This window comes from Gymnodraco acuticeps, unplaced genomic scaffold (assembly GCF_902827175.1).
Source record: "Gymnodraco acuticeps unplaced genomic scaffold, fGymAcu1.1, whole genome shotgun sequence".
Taxonomy (NCBI): Eukaryota; Metazoa; Chordata; class Actinopteri; order Perciformes; family Bathydraconidae; genus Gymnodraco; species Gymnodraco acuticeps.
The window spans coordinates 9113583-9134231 of NW_022990295.1; the positions used below are offsets into that span (position 1 = coordinate 9113583).

Here is a 20649-nt window from a genome sequence, read left to right on the forward strand (position 1 = left end):
TGGTGATTTTACTTTTTGCCCTGAGTATCGTCTTTCAGACAGGAGGCAGGCACACTGTTCTCATGCTATAAATCGTCTAAGGAAACGTCAACAAATTGCATCCATTGGGTTTAAATCTTCGATTTCAGAAAATGATCAGGGTTGAGGGCAGGGCGGGACACACGATTTTTGAATCCCAGTGAGTGAGACGGGATTTGTGCCTGAAAGGCTTGAATCAGGGTAAATTTACTTTACTGGATGCAGTGAGGTGATTGGCTGGCGCAGTACTGGCGGGGCAATGTAAAGAAGTTACTGAAAACTAGAGCAGAATATGTTTACTGAAATGACTGCTTTGTACCACTAATTGGCGATATATTAAACAGGATCGGATACGTAAATGACGACGAGGACATTAGTAGACAAGCACAGAGGCGTATTGGTGAACATCAAGTTATAAAGTGGTTTGTTTAGTTTATTTATAGTCTGGCAGATGTGTTTAGCGCTAAGCTAAAGTGAAGCGCGCTGTGTTGTCATTTACTTACAGCTGTATTTGAGCTAACTTAGCTTCTACCTCAGGGCTGGATCAAGATGAGCTCTTTGCGGGAGATAAAACGTAAGGATCTATTCATTCATACGCTGTTTGTACGTTGAAATGAGTGTGTTAACTAAGTTTGTTATGATTGTTTACAATGTTGATATGTGCGATCCCAATGCAGAGCTGCAGAAAGCCAAAAGCAAAGTGCAAAACAGCAACAACATTAGAGAGGAAGCAAACATCTGCAATCAGCTGGGAGAACTGCTGTCCAGAAATGGTAAGTGGTTCATACTATTAACAATATTGAATAGACTGCTTGTAAAAGGATTGTGTGCAGATTGCTTTTATCATATGACATAAGGAAATAACATAGACGTATAGAAGACAACAGATCAGAGGTTTTCCAATAGAATTGATAGCAGTGTACTGTATAAATGGTAAATGCACTTAATGTACATGGTATAGAATGCAGATTATACAGAATTACTCATACTTGTACACTTTGAAACGTAAAAATATATGGAGCCACCATCTCTGCATTCATTAGAAGCAACGTTTTATTTTCTGTGACTGCCTTATCATTGATTACACCCCTTTTTAATGTAACATTGATTAATCAATCAAATTGTCCTTCAAAAAAAGGACTCCCGCTCTCTTCCTTAATAGTCCTTGTTCCTGCAAGACTACAGATCTTTTTGTCTCTTTGCAATTATCACAAAAAAGTCTTTTGATTTCTAATAATGTTTCTTGATAACTGTCTCATATTTTAAATTCACTTATCTATTCTTCTTCCTATTTTTTGTATATCTCAGGTGATTATGAGGCTGCTATTAGCGAGCACCAGCAGGAGTTATCCCTCTCTGAGGTGGTGAACGATGTGATTGGACGAGCTGTGGCCAATCGCAAGATAGGAGAGTGCTACGCTGAGATGGGAAACATTGAGGCTGCTTTGAAAGTGAGTAAAGTGATCTGCTTTGTTCAAAATGACTGATAAAATACTTCTGTGGCCATTAAAACCCATTGAAACCCTTTTATTCAGTACCAAAATGATCCAAATGTAGCAGACATAATTCAGACTCATATTAAAACTATTCAGGGTTAGTAAAACATGTAAAGGAGATGTATGTATATTCTTCTTCAGCACCAGCGATGTCACCTGGACCTGGCTCGCTCTGTCAGAGATCATGCTGAGGAGCAGAGGGCGCTGGCCACTATTGGTCGAACCTACCTCTTCCGTTATGAATCGGACCAATCGAGGGGCAGTTTGGAGCAGGCAGAGGAGGCTTTCAGGAAGAGCCTGTCCATTGTGGACGACCGTCTAGAAGGTAGGCACCGTTTGTATCCTCACTGTATTCATGCAGCATTTTATTAATTAATATCGTTTTTATTTTGTTTGTTTGTTCTTACATTTTCCTTATTTCTTACCTCCAGGGACTGTGCCACAGCGAGAGATTAGTGAGATGAAGGCACGTCTCTTCCTCAATCTTGGACTGGTCTGTGATCATCTAGGGGAGCCCAAACGTTGCAGCGAGTTTATCCGACGAAGTGTCTTCATTGCAGAGTAAGAACACAGAGTAGGCAAATGTGCGTTGTATATCAAATATTATCATAAAATGTTGGTCATGTTGCTATCTCCCTTTTCGTCCTGTACAGGAAGAGTCAGCTGCTGGAGGATCTCTACCGTGCCAACTTCAACCTGGGCAACATTTACTTCCGTCACGGTCAACACTCTAATTCTGTGCGCTGCCTTGAACAGGCCAAAGAGTGCGCCAGGAAGATCAAGGACAAGTTTAGTGAGAGCGAGTGCTTTAACTGCATCGGCAAGGTACAGACTTATTCTTGAGAATAGTAAAATGTAATTTACTTTGTTGCTGTGCATATTGTATTGAGTGCCTCTCCATGACATGAATCCACAGGTGCAGCTGTCTCTGGGTGATTTTGTAGCAGCTCGACGATCTCTGAAGAAAGCTCTCCTTCTGGGTTCTCAGCAGCCACTGGACAGGCTGGCGGTGAAGAAAGCGTTCAAATATGGTAATGGTGCTACTTTATTTAATCAACATGGCTTATTTTTTTTTAACTTAAGTTGAAATGATCTCTGAGTTGATGGTGTAATTTGTTCCCAATTTCTAGCGGACCAGGGCTGTAAACTGGAGGAAGAGTTGGGGGAGGATCAGGGCAACAAACTCAGCTCCCATCAGGCCGTGGGGCTGGCAGAGCAGCTGGGGGACCTTTACTGCAAGGTTGGCTGCTACAGCAAAGCTCTGGATGCATATCAAGCTCAGGTTAAGAAGGTTTTAATGTTCACTTCAGCACCCAATATTTGCCACGTTTTAAACTCCTCTCCAGTTTGAGTTTTTTCACATGACACAATTATTGATGTCATCGTTGTTGTCTGTGTGGTGCAGCTAAAGGGTGCTGAGGCGTTGGGAAAGCCTGCCAGGGAGCTGGCTGTGATCCACGTGTCTCTGGCTGCGACCTGCACTGACCTGAGACAGCACAGCCGGGCGGTGGAGCACTACAGGAGGGAGCTGGCTCTACGGCAGGGCAGCCCCACTGAGGTACTGTACACTACATATATCTTACTTTACTTTATCCTCTTTTTTTAAAAGGGCCATTCTATGGTCCTTATGATATAATCTGCAGGGTTAATACAAAGTCTTGCATGCTTGAAAATGCTTAATTTTAACCATATTGTTTTCAGGTTAGGAAATATGCTTTGCTTTATTTTACTCATTGAATATTTAGAATAAAAACTTCCTGTCGTCATAACGATTCGCAGCCTTCCAGTGTCTCTTCGCTAGCTAAGCGCTTACTAAAATTACTATCAAAGTTAATAAGAACATCTGGTTAGAAAAACGTAGTGTCAATATACATTGATTGCTGTGTGTATGATGTAATTATGTCAACTATTCTTTTCAAAAGGACCTTTTTAAATAATAATTTAGATGTGAAGGGGGTGGAAAATGACGTTTTATTACATATTGAAAAATCACCCTTAAAAAGCTGTACAACCCCTGTATTTTGGTCTATGGAAACAGGTAAGTCATGCATAAATATTGTGTATAATATATAGTATTTTTACCAGCTGAATCACCTACAAGATTGTTGGAGAAGACCTTCTTAATAATTGATTTGAAGTATTACTTTAGACTGTCAAACGATTTGACATAATGGAAAATATAAATCTTGTATGTAATTGAATCTTGCATGTATTTTAATCACATGTTTGTTTCTGACTCAGGAGTGTAGCACTTGGCTGAACATCGCTGCGGCTCAGGAGGAGAGCGGCTGTGCGTCGGAGGAAACGGACAGCAGCTACAGTTCAGCCTCACGCCTCGCTGACCAGTCTGCTCAGGCCAGACTGCAGGTGAGCGGGAATATACTTTAGCAGTACTCATTTAATCTAGTGTATTCTCACTTATTTCTTTCTATGTTATACTGTGTATTTTGTACATACTGTATAGATATACATATTTCCTTATTATATATTCATTATTTTGTATTAATATTTATATATTTAATTGTTTTATTTAATGTATTAACTCATGTGCAACGTCTTGATAACCTGCTGCTGCTATAACAAAAATAATTTCCCAATTTTTAAACAACACAGCACATCTATCTATCCATCATACATAACCCACTTCTTCAAATAGCTGCAAATCCTTGTACTTTGCTTAAAGGGGACCTATCATGCAAAATGCACTTTTGTACGTCTTTTATACATGAATATGTGTCCCCGGTGTGTCAGGGAACTCACCAAGTGTCAGAAAACACAACCCTCTCTCTTTTCCTCCATACCCAAATCTCTAAAAACGGGGCTGCAACGGATCTGATACAGATTTGAAAATTCTCTGACGTCAGGAACGAGGAGCTCCGCCTATATGGCCAACTCTCCACCTATCAGGGGAATGAGAGGTTGGGCCACGGCCGGCCATTGCCGCTCGAAAGCGCTGGAGACACTGTAGTACATATGCCAGGCCTGTAAGTGGCGCTGTAGTCTGCCGCAAAAGCAGCGAAGAAGACTTCCCGCGCATGGTTTTCATGGTTGCCCTTCTGTTTATTCTCCGCTGTGGCTCTTTTTCTCCCTCCCCGAGGCAAGCGTTTGCGCCTCCTGCTCCTCTAATTCAATGCAATCCCTCCCCGTCGAGGCAAGCGCTGTAATTCTCTCTGGTTTGCCACCAGCAGATGACAAACACCCACCTCTCCGCCTCTTCCAAGGAACGAGGGGACCGTGTGGCAGAGTTAGATTTTTTTTTTGCCGGTCAACATGTCCGTTAAAGTTTAAATCTTCCAGACAAAATTAGAAAAGTGCCGGTCAAAGGTCTTCTTTGTTATTTATTGAGCTTTAAAACAAATGAATAACGACTCTATATAATCATATAAGAATAAAACACGGAGGACGGAGATCTCTTTTTCTCCCCCTCTTCTGAGAGCCCAGCAGCTGATCTCAAAGCACACTCCCCTCTCCTGCAGGGTGGCGTGGTCAGCTGCAGCTCACAGAATCAGCCCCCTGCAAAAACAGGGCTGGAAAGAGCAAATAGAGCGAAATGAGGCATGGCTAAAATGCAGGATCTGTTTGGTATTTTGAAAAAAAAACTATATTTATATACTTTATATAGGTATGGCCCTACAATATATTATTCAAATATAGCATGATAGATCCACATTAAGAATAATACTTTAACTGTGAAGAGTCTAAAGGCAGATTCTGTGTATGATCACTGATTTTTGCTCTCTGTAGAAACGTGTGTTGAGGCTCTGGCTGGCGTCCCACAGGCGATGCGGCTCCTCTCAGGCTGAGGACACTGAGGCCAGGCTGCAGGAGCTCTGTGCTGCGGAGGGCTGGAGCCCAGATGGGAGTGATGGTGAGGAGGATGAAGAGGAGGAGATGGACAACAGTGAGCCACTGGAGGACAGCGATGTCAATCTCTCAGAATCAGGTAACACTAGCATCCTGCGTCCCTGACATTTCTAGACAAATGGATTTTAATCCAAGTTATTTTATGTTTGTCTTATATTACGATCTAGATGATGATTTGGAGGGATATGACAAGATGGTGTCAGGAAGGAGAAAGGCAGGAAGGGTGAGTTGTGTATCATTTGTCTCTCTACAAAAGCAATAATCTAATCTTTTTATTTTGTGTCTTCAGTGTCTTACGTTCAGCTTTGCTTCATATTTATTTTAGTGGAACAAGAGGAACGAAAAGGGCGAGACGTCTCTGCACAGAGCGTGTATAGACGGTAACCTGAAGCAGGCCCAGTATCTGATGGAACAGGTGGGGAAAACAACATTTATAAAATGTGTTTTAAGTAAGGCTGCTCAATTAATCGTATTTTAATCGCAATTACGATTTTGGCTTGCAACGATTATGAAAACAACATAATCTAATTAAAATGATTATTTATTTATTTTTAATTTTAATTTATTTTTTGTATTGGTTTTTCAGTTGAATTATACTTAAAGGTGGGGTAGGTAATTTTGGAGAAACCAGCTCGAGTGCGCTAGAATTAGAAAATACACAGCCGGAAAAATCTGCTACTTCCTTCAGACTTCCTTACAGAGCCCCTCCTCCAACACACTCAAACGCGCACATTACCAATGAGGGCACAAGATAAGTTTGTGCACAGATGGAAAGCTGACAGGCAGGTAGGCCATCCAGTTATTTTAGCCGGGCCGGCTAAAATTATTGGTCATGCTTTTTACAATACTACAGCTTCCACAGATGACGTTTTTTAATGGATTTTTTGTCAAAGCACTTAAGATATTCATTGCTATCGGGATGTTAAGAGCATTCCATGGAATATAACAAAAAGTGTATCTCGAGCCGGTTTCTCAAACTTACCTACCCCACCTTTAAGGTTCAGGGTAATCAACTGCTAAAAACATACTGTTCAAACATTTTTTTTTCAATAAACGGATGTTTTCAAAGTAAATGGATAATCGTTTTTAATAATCCTGATATCAATTATTGACCCAAATAATCGAGATTATGATTTTTGCCATAATCGAGCAGCCCTAGTTTTAAGTAATTTAATGTGGCCAAAAAAGAAAACAATTAAGAAAAAATGATTGAGAAATAAAATCCACTTGTTAACATTAAAATATCTGTTTGATACTAAGATTTTTAAATATATACGACACAAAAACACATATTCTCACTTTCTCTGCTTTAATTATTTATAAGAAGTGATGTTAATGTAGCCGAATAAAAAAAAAAAAAAAAACCTGGATTTTTAATAATTTACAATGTTTTGTTTTTCGTTATGTCAGGGTCACCCGGTGAACCCCAGAGACTATTGTGGCTGGACTCCCCTTCATGAGGCCTCCAACCACGGTCACTATGGTAACTGATCTTATTTAACTGTGTTCGACCTTGGTTAAAAGTTGTTTTTGTAAAAGTAGGAAAAATAAACGTTAGTCTTCTTTCTCTCATGCAGACATTGTAGCCTTGCTTCTGGAGCACGGCGCTAACGTGAATGATCCTGGCGGACCCCTATGTGAGGGGGTGACCCCTCTCCATGATGCGCTCGCTTGTGGAAGTCTAAGAGTTGGAAGACTGTTGGTGGAGCGAGGGGCTTCTGTCACCCAGCGCAACTCCAAGGTGTGTGTGTGGCATTTTAGCCTTTTATTCATTACAAGATCTGGTTCAGTAATAGACGCAATTTCATACTTGTATTAGTACTATCAACATGTTATTTAACAGTTTCAAACAACCCTTAATATATGCTTCTGAATGTTAAATAGGTCCGCTTTCTGAAACTCTTTTAAATACACCGGCTGATGAAACTCACACAAATCTGGATTTTAAATGCAATGTGTGTTATTTAGTTTAAATAAAATGGCAATACACATTTGGGTATTTGGGTATTGGGCATTTCATGGATGAAATGAATATGTTTCAATTTCATGTTTCCTGTTTCTTTTTCACAATTAATACATTTTTTCTTTCATCCATATAAGTCCCTTTAACTTAAATTACATTTCCTTTTTTTTTTCATTCATGGACATGATTTAAAGGTGGGGTAGGTAAGTTTGAGAAACCGGCTCGAGATACACTTTTTGTTATATTCCATGGAATGCTCTTAACATCCCGATAGCAATGAATATCTGAAGTGCTTTGACAAAAAATCCATAATAAAAGTCATCTGTGGAAGCCGTAGTACTGTAAAAAGCACGACCAATCATCTGAGCCGGCCCGGCTAAAATAACTGGATGGCCTACCTGCCTGTCAGCCTTCCATCTGTGCACAAACTTATATCGTGCCCTCATTGGTCATGTGCGCGTTCGTGTGTGTGTTGGAGGAGGGGCTCTGTAAGGAAGTGGCAGATTTTTTCCGGCTGTGTATTTTCAAATTCTAGCGCACTCGAGCTGGTTTCTCCAAAATTACCTACCCCACCTTTAAATACCCATAATTCAGTTATACGTTTAATAATATCCATAAAAACTAAATATGTATCCTACATAAACAACATTTCTGTTCAAGTAATACAAATTCTTCGTCAAAAATAAGAGGCTGTTTGATCCTTGTTACCAGTCTTACATTTTGGTCTTTGTTGATGATGCAAATGGAGCTGTTGTGATGCAAGAAAAATGTCAGACTAGATCTCACTATAGAGTGGCGAAGTCACGCCCATCTACTTCCGCCCTATGGGACCTTATTTCTGAAAAATTATGTATTGAAGTCAATGGGGAGAGAAAGATTATCTTTCGATCCCGTTTGAATTGTGCCACGAATTACACATATGATGTTTGTCAATCTTAAAAAATCATTTCCATGTAAAAAAAGTCACAGTTTGTCTTAAAACTGTTGAAATATAAGACTATGAAAAATACGCAACTAGAAAGACTACAAATCCCAGAGTCGCGTACATTAACGTTACACATTACACTCGTGTTACTCACTGAAACCTTGTAAAGCCGGTCCCGCATGCTGGCTCTAACGGAACCGACTAACTCCCCTTTTGTGTATGTACACAACACTTGTAGTGATTTTCACCTCCTTTAATACTTTTCGCTTCATTCTGAAAGAAAGAGGTGAAATGTGCTAACGTGACGGCCATCTTGGTCTTGGTGACGTATGCAAGACCAGAGATGTAGTTCATTGAGCGCTTCACACAAACAAATGTGTTACTTCACAGTTTTACGACACATTTTTTTTTTTTTGACTTGCAAAATTATCTTTGAAATTGACAAACATCATATGTGTAATTCGTTGCTCCATTGACTTCAATACATGATTTTTCCAAAATAAGGTCCCATGGAGGTCCATGGGATCGCTTCATTATCATAATCATGCTTTCTCTATCCTTTGTCAGGGCGACTCCCCCATGGACACCCTGCGTCACTGGCAGAGGACGTACAGCAGGGAGTTGGACCAGGACACCAAGCAGGAGTGCATGGCGACAGAGAGACTGCTGAGGAAGGCTCTTTCAGGCAGAGGTGAGGCCTTTACATCTCGCCACAGTTTATCCTCGCTTTGCCTTTTAAGTATCCTTTCACACATCAATTATCTGCCTCACACAGTGGCTGCTGCTCCGGCCCCAGCCAAGCCTTTCGATGCCCTGCAGGACAGCCAGCTGTTTGATGCTGAGAACTCAGAACCGCTGTCCTCCTCTGCAGGAGGCTGTCCCTCTGGAGGGGGGGGTCCTTCCAGCCAAAGCCGGCCCAGAACAAACAGGAACTCTGAGGTGACGGCAGCACCTGCTAGCCCCAAACGGTGGCAGAGCAATGGCTCAACCCGGCGCCACAGAGCCAGAGGAACAGAGGCTGCTGTTCTGTATGGGGTAATGCTCATTTATTTGTAGATTCAAATAATTAATCCTGTTTTTGTTTCTGATTGTGAGCTGCCGGGAGACTTATACACCTATTAACTAAAAGTTGCAACAGTTGCAGGAGGCCTTTTAATCTTGAGGCCAACACTGATGCTACTCCTAGCCGCAGTAGCTAGGAAGCTCAAAATTAATGGATTGATTTCAATAAAATCCCAAATGTGAAATAATTTTTAAATGCAGGTAAATCTTTCCGTACATTTGTATGCTGCTTATATGGCTCTTTATCTCGTTATTAAAGTACTATGTATACAGCAATAATGTACTGAACATAATGTGAAGTAATAAGAAATCCTTCTTGACCATACAGTATAATACCTTTTGGTTTCCATCATCCCTTCATACAGTGAAACAGGTATTAAATGTCATACCATGTGATGCTAGTTAGGTCTGAAAAAGTCTTGAATTTGCCCCTGCAGAAACCCTGTCACCGAAATTGAATTCTTTGGATGTACAATTACCGAATGTGATTTGTATATAGGCTATAGTGAAGTTACTTTACATTACCTAGCATTTAGCTGACGCTTTTATCCAAAGCGACTTACAATAAGTGCAATAACCATAAAGATTCAAACTAAGGACAACAACAACAACAGTGCTGACATATTTACTTCAAACAAGCAATATCATATATTATGCTGCTGCATAAGTACAATTCTGAAGTGCGGTTTTTTTCTTTTGATTATTTAAGTTAATTTATATACTTTATATGTTTCCAACAGAATAACTTCAGCTCCTCAGACGACAGCGACTCTGAACGCGCGGTAAGTCCTCTCCGTGGCGTCCGCCCTCGACACAGTTTCCCAGCAGCCCCGAGTCAAAAGGAAGTCCCCGCAAACAAGGAAGCCAACCCGATCCCCATCTCGGGCCGAGAAACTGTCAGAGAGGCTCCCGCGCCGTTTGTTTTTCAGCGAGATGAGTACCACAGTGCCATCAGAGGCCTTGGCAGCTCCAAAACTCTCCTCCAAGGTCTGTCGCAGCCTCAGTTCTCCAGCACGCCAGCTGTTTCCTCCAGCAGCAAATCAGCCCTGGTTCCTGAAGAGGAGTATCTCGCTGATGAGTGGCTGGAGGATGATCTGGGGGAGCTCCAGCCGAAGAAGAAGAGGAGGTTCCAGCAAAGTGGGGCGAGAGGAGAGGACAGCGTCTTGTCTTCAACGTCAAGAAGTCAAAAGAGGCTCTTTAACTCTGATTCCTACAGAGGTAATGCTTTTATAATTTTGACCCATTTATTGTACTCTCTGTTTCTTTGCTTGATTTAATTCAATTCAATTCAAATGTATTTATATAGCCAGGGGTGCACATCACTTTTTTGCCCTGGTTCTCAAAGGAGCACCTGGAGATGTCGCTTGGTGCGCATCCTTAAAATGAAATAAACCGGACCTTTTGAGGGGTACTTGACTTTATGAACGGGGGGGGGTGCGCTAGTGAGCTAGTGAGCTAGTGAGCACGCTCATGAACTGTTCGCTGTTCACTGTATGCCTCGCAGCAGGGTTACTGTGCGGAGCGTATAAAGCAGACCCTGCACGCGATAGCGAGGGGTAGAGCGGGGGATTGCAGATGCCATCGTGCTCACGGACGGATTAAAAAAATTAAACCTAAATGGCTCGCGAATTATACTTTGGCGGCCGTTAATATACCTGGGCGGCCCGCCCAAGTAAAGTCTATGTGTGGGAAACCCTGCCATCTTACCAGTTCTCGCAACTCGCAGTTCTGCAGCCCTGTATATAGCCCAATATCACAAAACACATTTGTCTCAGAGGGCTTCACAAATCAGCAAACATGAATGATAATGTAAAAACAACAAATATATCTGAGAATATAGTAAAATTACAAGATACATGTGAAAATACCAATGAATGGGTACAAAACACAATGACACAAATACAGTTAGAACACAATAATTAAAATTCCATAAAATGAAGGGTCCATAAAGGGAGTTTAAAACCAGTCCTAACTGTACGCTGTAATAAAGAGGAAAGTCTTCAGCCTTTATATTATAATTTACCTTCATATTGCTCCTGTTCTCTTTCAGATTATTCAGTTCCTTCGTCCTCCAGCAGGGGTCTCTCTCTGAAAAGGAACGGCTCTCAGAAGCCTCAGCAGGTGAAGATGACTCAGATGCCGGGGATGGTGCGTTTGGGCCGACGAGAGGTCAACAGGTCACACAGCCCCACAGTGACAGACGAGGAGGATATGAGACCTGAGACACCACCACCTCCATACATACACATGCACATGCAGGTGAGAACTATCTGTATCCTGCCCTTCATTCTGATGAGTTACAGAGGGAAGCAAGGCTATTAAATGCACATACATATTATTTAAATTACAAGTTCAGAAGAGTGAAGGTTCAGAAAGAGATTTTTCATTACTTAATCAATATGACGTTGACTGCAACTCGATAATAATTAATGTTTCAGCGACACTCTGGGACATAAGTAGAAGATCTTTTGTCAGGATCTGTCTTTATTCTTGATTAACTTAAGACAGTAATGAATGTGCTGGTGATGGGAGATGATGAAGGAGGTGGTGCCATTTTAAGACACTGAGGCAGCTTTAATACCTTCAGATCTACCTTGGACCCACTGTGTTTTCAGAATGTGTTGGTCTTAGTCCTGATATAATTCAGAATTTGGTGGGGTTCCCCCTTTTCAAAGACATCGATATGTTTTGCTTATGTGTATGTTTTTTATTATCAATTTATTTCAGCCTCCAACTCACACTTTAGCTGCCCCCATGCCTACATCAATGCCTCCACCAATCAGAATGAGGGTCAGAGTTCAGGAAGATGTTTTCCTCATCCCAGTTCCACAAAGGTTTGTGTACACGTCACTTTCATACACATGAATGACTGCAGTGTAAGGATGTCTTAGGTTAAACGTTTGGGATTTAACATTAAAGAACATCCCTCCATATCCTCGTTTCACATTCCCCAGTGAGGCGGATTCGTGCACCGTGTCCTGGCTGTGTGAGCAGGCCGCTCAGCGTTACTACCAGAAGTGTGGCCTCCTGCCTCGCCTCTCGCTGCAGAAGGAAGGCGCCCTGCTCTGCCCTCAGGACCTGCTGCTGGCCGTCCTGCACACCAACGAGGAGGTGAGTCCAAGCAGCAACCCTGGTGCAGCACTTTAAAGAAGAAGCTCCTTAGAAGGACATACATGTAAAGTAAAAAGTATTTTATATTTGCATTAAAATGTTCACTGAGTAAAATATTTATTTTCTCAATTCAATCTTAAAGGTGGGGTAGGTAATTTTGGAGAAACCAGCTCGAGTGCGCTAGAATTTGAAAATACACAACCGGAAAAAATCTGCCACTTCCTTACAGAGCCCCTCCTCCAACACACACGAACGCGCACATGACCAATGAGGGCACGAGATAAGTTTGTGCACAGATGGAAGGCTGACAGGCAGGTAGGCCATCCAGTTATTTTAGCCGGGCCGGCTAAAATGATTGGTCGTGCTTTTTACAGTACTACGGCTTCCACAGATGAAATGTTTTAATGGATTTTTTGTCAAAGCACTTCAGATATTCATTGCTATCGGGATGTTAAGAGCATTCCATAGAATATAACTAAAAGTGTATCTCGAGCCGGTTTCTCAAACTTACCTACCCCACCTTCAAATATATTTAAATATTTTGATGGAAAATAATATACTTAATCTGCATACGAAATGCTAGAGAGAATACCTTTTTTTTTTACTGTCTGGAATATGTCTGATGAATAATTTTTATTTGTAATCATCCCATAATAATAATAATAATAATAATAATACAGCAATAATAACCCTAGTAGAAAAAGGGGAAATGGCATGGGGCAAACATGAGAAAATGTCTCAATCTGGTGTAAGACATTAAAAACTAACATTTTGAAACCAGCGTTCTATATTGAAAGTCTGATTTGACATAATTGCATTATGTTATGCTGTAATGTCCTTGGTATCACAGATTTTTATTTTTATTGGGGTTGCATTGCGGACTGATTTTTGTCTTTTAAGGGTCTGAAAAAAATCTAAAAGCACAACTTTTCTTAACTTGGTTGTATAGCGCTTTGAGCACCAGGAAAAGCGCTATATAAATAACATGTAATATTATTATCATGTATTATTAAAGTTCCCATGTCATGGACATTTCTACTGATCATAATTCCATTGTTGAGGTCTACTAGAATAGATTTACATTGTGCAATTTTCCAAACTCACATTGGTTTCTCATACAGCATCTCATAGTATGTGTATTCACTCTCTGTCCTCAGCGGCTTGTTGGAGCTCCTGCCCCCTCCCTATGAGCCCAGTGTGCTCTGATTGGTCAGCTCGCCCACTCTGTTCTGATGAGTCCACCAGCGTTACAGCGGAACATCAGTGTTCATGTGTTACAATGGCGTTTGTTAGCAACCAGAAAATGACACCAGTAATGACAAACAGATGAGAATGCTGCGTGGGGTCTGGGTGCTGTGTTGGCAGGACGTTGCGGGGCTCGCTGCTGGAGCGGACAGTGTGAACTGGCTTACTGGTGTCGTTTCCTGGTTGTTGGGGGGGATCTGCGAGACACAGCTAAACCCAGGCTGAACCCAGCCCGAGCACACACACACACCTGCAGCCTGGCTGTGAGTCTGCGTGTGTGCTCAGAACGAGCCCAGGCCGAGCCGCGTCTCGCCGTCTCAGGCTGAGTTCAGGCTGAGAAATCCGCGGAGCTGCAGCTGAGAAAAGATTGAGTGTGTGTGTGTGTGTGAGATACGTTACATCACTATAGCCAATACATCACTGTACTTTCTACATTATAAGAAGAAAACAATGGAAAAATAAAAATCTCCAACGAGGCGTTCTGGGGCAGCATAGACAGGTATTTTCTGTGTTAGAGTTTTACTCGCTACAGGGTGTACTTTGAGGGTTTGTGACTCTGCAGACCGTTTACATGCATAAAAAGCTACATAAGACACAAGGGGACAGTTAATAACCGTAAAGCATGACATGGGACCTTTAAAACCCTTGCCAAAATGATTCCACATTCAATAACACACTCAAAAAACTAAAAGCCAAAAGAATTTCCTTTTTACTTATTTTTTCTAGGAGCAAATAATGAACATGGTGTGTTCTGTTTTAGGTTCTAGCTGAAGTTTGCTCCTGGGATCTTCCTCCTCTCCCCGAGCGCTACAAGAAGGCCTGCAACAGCCTGGCAGTGGGTGAGCAACACACACTAAAGCACACAAACACAGATATACTGTAGACATTTTGAAAACCCAAACTGGAGCCTCCCTCCTTCTCCCTGCAGAGGAGAACAGGCGTGTGACCCGGCTGTGTGAGGTGCAGGATGGGAGCTCCTCTGTGTCGGTGTGCGGCCTCAGCCTGGCCCCTTCCTCCCTCAAACCGCTGCTCCGCGCCCTCAAACTGCAGGCCACCCTCACAGAGCTGCGCATTTCCGGCAACCGTCTCCATGACAACCTTCTTCCTGAGCTGGTTGCCACAACAATCACCATGCCTCGCCTTCGCCTGCTGGACATTTCTGCAAATGGCATTACAGGGGAAGGGCTGGAGAAGGCGGTGAATGCTTTAAAGGGACAGTGTCATCCTGCGTTTCCGGTAAACAGCTGGTTTCATTTGTCAGTGTTTCCTTGTTATGAGCATTATTTTCATATCTGTCACTATTTGGATAGTGGTGATATTTTTACTTTAAATTATACAATATTATAGTACACTTACCCTAAATCACAAAAAAATATGTGCAGAAATATTGCCTCCATCATAGCACTGACATTTTAGAAAAATATTAAAAAGATATATTGGTATTGAATAAAGTACCACAAACAAAATACTAGTCTGCTTAATTTCATTGCAGCAGGGTTCTTAGGAAAATTACTTCAGTTTGTAACCGAAGTGGCGGGTACATTTTTTGTATTGCTATTTGGGTGACTAACGTGTGGCACTAATGAATTTTGGTTTCGATGACCAATTCCAAAAGATATGTCTTTATTATTTTTCTTTGCATATATCAGTGCGTCACATCACACTTGGTTAATGATTCACAAGGAAATCACTTGTGCCTTCCCCCCCTGTGGGAGGGGTTGGGATTTGCCACAAACAGCAGGCTGGAAGCAAACCGTCGTGCACAGGTTTCACCACAACTGAGATGAATCAGTTTATTATAAATGAGGCTTGAAAGAGAAGTCTCTCTTATGAAAGTTCTGTATGTGGTTGTTTCCTGTCGCAGTGCCTGGAGGAGCTGGACCTCAGTCTGAACCAGCTGGGGGACGGGGTGTCCGAGTCTCTGTCCTGCCTGCTGTCCTGCTGTCCTCTGTTAGCCAGGCTGTCTCTGCAGGGCTGCGGCCTCACCGCGCGCTTCCTCCAGCAGCACCGCCTGCTGCTGGCCAACGCTCTGTCAGGTGACTCAAATGGCCTCTGGATGTTCAGATGCATTAGTTAATAAGTCGTGATTGTGATTGAGCTGATAGTGATCAATGATAAGCAGCTTCAAGAACGGTCTCAAAGATCTAAAAAACCCTTGTATTTTCCCAGAGGTTCAACTTCCATAAACAGTCATGTTTTTATTTTCTAGAAATTGAGACAAAGGGTAGAATAGTTATCTCCAAGCTAAGAGCAACCAAGAAGAAAATATTTCTAAAACAAGATTTTTGTTTACCTGAAAATCATTTAAAAATGATTATGTATGGTTTTCTTTTTAGGAACGGGCCACCTGAAATCCGTGTGTCTTTCCCACAATGCACTGGGCTCCACTGGCTTTGAGCTGGTGTTGAAGACTCTGCCTCTCCACTCTCTCACACACTTGGACCTGTCAGCCGTCCGCAGGGGTCCGGCAGATTCCCCGGCGCTGGAACCCCTCGCTAAAATCCTGTCGCAGGTACACACACATAAATCATGTTCTGTACACACACAGAATCTAGTAAAGAAATATCTTTCAGAACTGATATTATTTAAAAGCTCCAGTGCAACTCTATATTTGAGTACAGTACAAACAAATCAAAGCGTTTGTCTTTCCTCGTAGGAGGAGTGTTCCCTGACCCACCTGAGTCTGGCAGCAAACGGGTTGACAGACAGCAGTGTAGCCACTTTGGCCAGGTGAGTGTGTGTGTGTGTGTGTGTGTTCATCTGAAATATAATAACCAACAAACCATCATTATTGTGTAATAATGTCCTTGAAGCATGCTGCCAACAGTCTGTCAACACAGGTTTACAATGATAAGAAATGACGTTCAGACTAACCTTATTTTGACTTATTGGATTAATTAACAAAGAACCAGGAAGAGGAGTCAAAAGGATTTCTCTGGTTGGGTCTATCTAGACTTTTGAGTAACTTTATTTGTAATTCTCTTCCAGATGCCTGCCTTCATGTCCAACTCTGGTGAACCTGAACTTATCTGGAAATCCATCTGTTACTTCAGCAGGACTGAACAACATCCTCATCTCTCTCAGAGAGGCCTGCCGACCTTTGAACCTTCTAAACCTTCAAGGTGCGTCTTTAAACACGCTTAAACATTACAATTGTGAAATATATTCAGTATCATTAACACAATTTGTTAAAGTAACGTGCTACATTAACACACAATATTGGAACTGGAAGCTACAAAAGGGTTGGTTGAACATGAAGGACTGTAAATATTTATTTTTAGTTTTGATTGTCCTTTAATATCATGATTTGTGACAACTATTGTTTAAAAATGTGTTCTAGATTTAGCCATTTCTGAATATATTTCCATAGCATTGAGCAGGAGGAGGAAAATAACTAATTGATAAAACTATTTAAGTTTAAATGGATAACAGAATTCATTTTATGAAAACGGATTCACATAAACCACATTTTAACCAACATGAACTGATGCATAAGGTAGTTAGTAGGGGTGTAACGGTACACGTACCCGTACCGAAATTATTCGGTACGGGCCCTTCGGTTCGGTACACGTGTGTACCGAAGTGTACCGAACGAATATAACGTTAAACGTAAAAAATTGAGAACGTGAACAACTTCTTGGAAGTAATCTCAGGTGCTGCGTCGCAGCATTCAGAGTAATTTGCTCACATTGTGTTCAACGCGTCATAGAGCGAGAAAGTCATTTCATTGGACGAGAGGCATACATGAGAGCTGGTCAGAGGGATGCGTTCAAATTTAGTCAGTAATTTGAGGAACTGTCGAAATGGCGAACGCAGATAAAGTTGAGCTCGAAAATCCTCCAGCATCATTGAAGTCTCCGGTTTGGGAACATTTTGGTTTCGCAGTTACGTTCAAGGATGAAGGACAAACACAGGTGGACCGAACCAAAGCTGTTTGTCGGCATTGTTCAACTAAAATTGGTTACGCGGCTGGCAATACATCAAACTTGCACACTCATTTGAAAAGGCATCACCCGAACGTGAATATCACCGGTACCAAAAGACTGAAGTGCAAACCCAACTCCCACTAGCATGTTAGCCTCCACCACTCGCAAATAGTTCAGACCGAGCCAAAGCTATTACAAACGCCAAATATCTTTATGTTGCCATGGTAGCAAAGCGCTACCTGGCTGTATCTGCTACTACCTCTGTCCCTAGCGAGAGGGTGTTCTCCACAGCAGGAGACATTGTTAGAGCCAGCAGATCTGCCCTTTCGGCAAGCAATGTGGACAAGTTAATTTTTCTTTAAAAAAACATGAAAATACAATGACAAGCAAGTCCTAATGTCAAACTGGCTGCTTAGGTACTAGTACAGTACAGTTCAAATACAGATTATTTCAGTTAATCGAAAAGCTGCACCTTAGTGTTTATTTTATTATATTTTGTATTTATTTTAGTGAATATTCATAGTTTAATAATAATTAAAAACCCAAAACTAATAGTTTTGTTTTTGTGAGTAGCCTACTAGTACAGTAAAGTTCAAATACAGATTATTTCAGTTAATCGAAATACTGCACCTTAATGTTTATTTTATTATATTTTGTATTTATTTGAGTGAATACATTATTCACAGTTTAATAATAATTTAAAAAAAAAAATGTTATGTTTTGTGATAATTTTTTCTGCTGTACCGAAAACGTACCGAACCAAAACCGTGACCTAAAAACCGAGGTACGTACCGAACCGAAATGTTTGTGAACCGTTACACCCCTAGTAGTTAGTTAAACGTCTACACTGTGCCTAGTAGGCATTGTGTAATATGTAATAGGGAGGCGTGTGTCGCAGTGGATAGAGCCTTGGTGTTGGGATCAGGGGGTCACAGGTTCAAACCCCAATGCAGTCAGCATGTCGTTGTGTCCCTGAGACACTTCACTCCAAATTGCTCCTGTGGGGATTGCCCACAGTATTGAGTATGTAAGTCGCTTTGGATAAAAGCGTCTAATGATGCGTTCACACCGGACGCGATGCGAATATTCGCTTCGCTCTAATCGCTCCTATCGCATCGCTCTAAACGCTCTAGTTTCACCGCGGTTGCCAGCTGTGTTTACTCGCATCATTCAAACAAGATGTGCTGGCTCGAGAGCTACAACTACAACAAAATGAACATATTTGACCATGATTACATTTTAATACATGTCTCTAAATGATGCCGAAGGAACAACATACTGATACCGGTTAGTAAAAACCATGAATTAATATGAGGAGCTGTGATCTGTGTGCTAAATGAAAGCTTTAGCGCAAGTTCAATAAGGAAGACCTAACACGAGTCTCTTACACGTCACTCTATGGCTCCCTTCCCCCCTCATTAAATATGAGGGCGTCACCCCTCAGCAGCCAATAGCTGCACATGCTAAATGCCTTAAATGCCTGCTCTTCCTCCCTGTCAGTTGTCATTTGCAGATGACCGCAACCCGCCTCCACCCCTCTCGCCTCCAGTCTCCTCCAGGACAAAGCTAAACCTTCCTTCTTCAGACCGGTCTCACCTACTCAGCACCACCACCAGTGTCTAGACCCCGGAGATTTCATCGGAGCGGTGCTTTCCCTCCTGAATGATTATCTTGCAAACCGGGGCCTAATCGCCAAACACCATTACATTCTCCTGTTGTATTATCATGGCAATCATTTCATTCATATGACGTGTAAACAATAAATATGTAATTCTTACATCACGTCTCTCCGGTTTGAACTGCTAACAGCTGATGTTTTCTGGTTGAACGTCAGTGACGGCAGGCTGAGATCCTCACCGCTGATTGGCTTCCGCGAGAACGCGTCACGTGAATTTGACGCTCAAGTTGAAAAAATTGAACTCTCGCGTTTGACGCACCGTTTAATCGCGTGATTCGCGCCTTGTCCACCGCTTCATGCTCGCCGTCGGTCCGCGTCTCTGCAGCATTGACTTTACATGTAATCGCGCCGCCCCCAAACATCGCATTGCGTCCGGTGTGAACGCAGCATAACATGTAATGTAATATAATGGATTCTTGCAATACAAAATAAAGATAAGCTGCTTGTTGCTCCCCCGCAGGCTGTGAGGTGTGTGGCCCCTGGGACACTGCCGGTCTGGACGGTTTGTCAGAGCTGGTCCAGGATCTGCGTCTTTGCTCTCAGGGACTCAACAAGCTGGACCGGCAGGCCCTAAAGCAGAGCTGGGACAGCAGCCGCTCCCCGGGGCGCTTCATCGACCGGAACAGTAGGTGTCTGCTCTCCACTCCAGCCTCGTCCTGAAGGGGGAAACTGAAATGTGCTTCAGAGGAAATGGCACATCTTCATCACTGACACGGAGTCATGGGAACTCATAAACACAAAACAGTTATACTGAGGGTGCTATATGAAGATTTCCTTCAGTTAGCGGGGATGCAATGAACAAGAACAGTGACATACAAGGATATTTTGTGTTATTGTCCTATGTTTCATGTCTTTTGTACGCCTTATTTATGTGTATCTGTAAAAGTCTTCAATTTGTTATGTAAGCACTGTGTTTGTGTCATGACGCATCAACTGGATGATTGAATGATTTTAATATAAAAACAATTAAAGTGACTCTTTTTGCCTTGGTCTTTCAGCAGCACATTTTTCATCTCTAAGAAGTTAATACAAATCAAATGCAGATAAAACTGGCTGTACCGTATGCGCACAAAGTAACCTGAAGGAGAAAGGAAACATTTTGACCTGTTGATGGTGCTGTGAGAAAACACTGTTTAACATCTCCACTGTGGGCGGGGCTTCTTTCTTTATGACAGCTGTCTATCAGTAAATGCTAGACCCACAAACTAGATGTCTCAACGGGCTGTTTCAATTTACCCCTGTTTTTGTTTTGTGCATATAAATATTAAATGCAATATATTTCTCTAGAAGTGCTGAATCCATTTATAGTTGCTATAGTAGTAATGATCACCGGTTTCTGAGAAGCTTTACCGCAACAAGAA

General features: G+C 41.9%; 1 protein-coding gene across 3 annotated transcripts; it reads left to right on the forward strand.

Moving 5' to 3' along the window:
• Positions 1-287: 287 nt before the first annotated feature.
• tonsl (tonsoku-like, DNA repair protein) lies at positions 288-20276 on the forward strand. Of its 3 annotated transcripts, none has more exons than XM_034221885.1 (28): positions 288-592; positions 696-791; positions 1327-1469; positions 1656-1839; positions 1946-2075; positions 2168-2339; positions 2431-2545; positions 2645-2796; positions 2920-3072; positions 3756-3881; positions 5259-5457; positions 5546-5601; positions 5704-5793; positions 6789-6861; positions 6956-7119; positions 8834-8957; positions 9042-9301; positions 10069-10546; positions 11379-11587; positions 12056-12162; positions 12283-12439; positions 14445-14523; positions 14613-14920; positions 15549-15720; positions 16021-16196; positions 16341-16414; positions 16673-16806; positions 19749-20276. In XM_034221885.1, exons 1-28 carry the CDS (start codon positions 568-570, stop codon positions 19946-19948), a joined length of 4356 nt encoding a protein of 1451 aa, XP_034077776.1. In that variant the 5' UTR covers positions 288-567; the 3' UTR covers positions 19949-20276. The 3 variants fall into 3 exon arrangements, with proteins under 3 accessions (XP_034077776.1, XP_034077777.1, XP_034077778.1); XM_034221886.1 differs by having other exon boundaries at positions 9138-9301; XM_034221887.1 differs by lacking the exons at positions 12056-12162; positions 12283-12439.
• The last annotated feature ends 373 nt before the right edge of the window (positions 20277-20649 follow it).

Excerpts from the sequence above, each read along its gene's own strand:
- tonsl (XM_034221885.1), top strand. The coding sequence starts at position 568 with ATGAGCTCTTTGCGGGAGATAAAAC. Across the intron at positions 3,882-5,258 it reads CTGCTCAGGCCAGACTGCAG|AAACGTGTGTTGAGGCTCTG; the intron begins GTGAGCGGGAAT and ends TGCTCTCTGTAG. Across the intron at positions 16,197-16,340 it reads TCGCTAAAATCCTGTCGCAG|GAGGAGTGTTCCCTGACCCA; the intron begins GTACACACACAT and ends CTTTCCTCGTAG.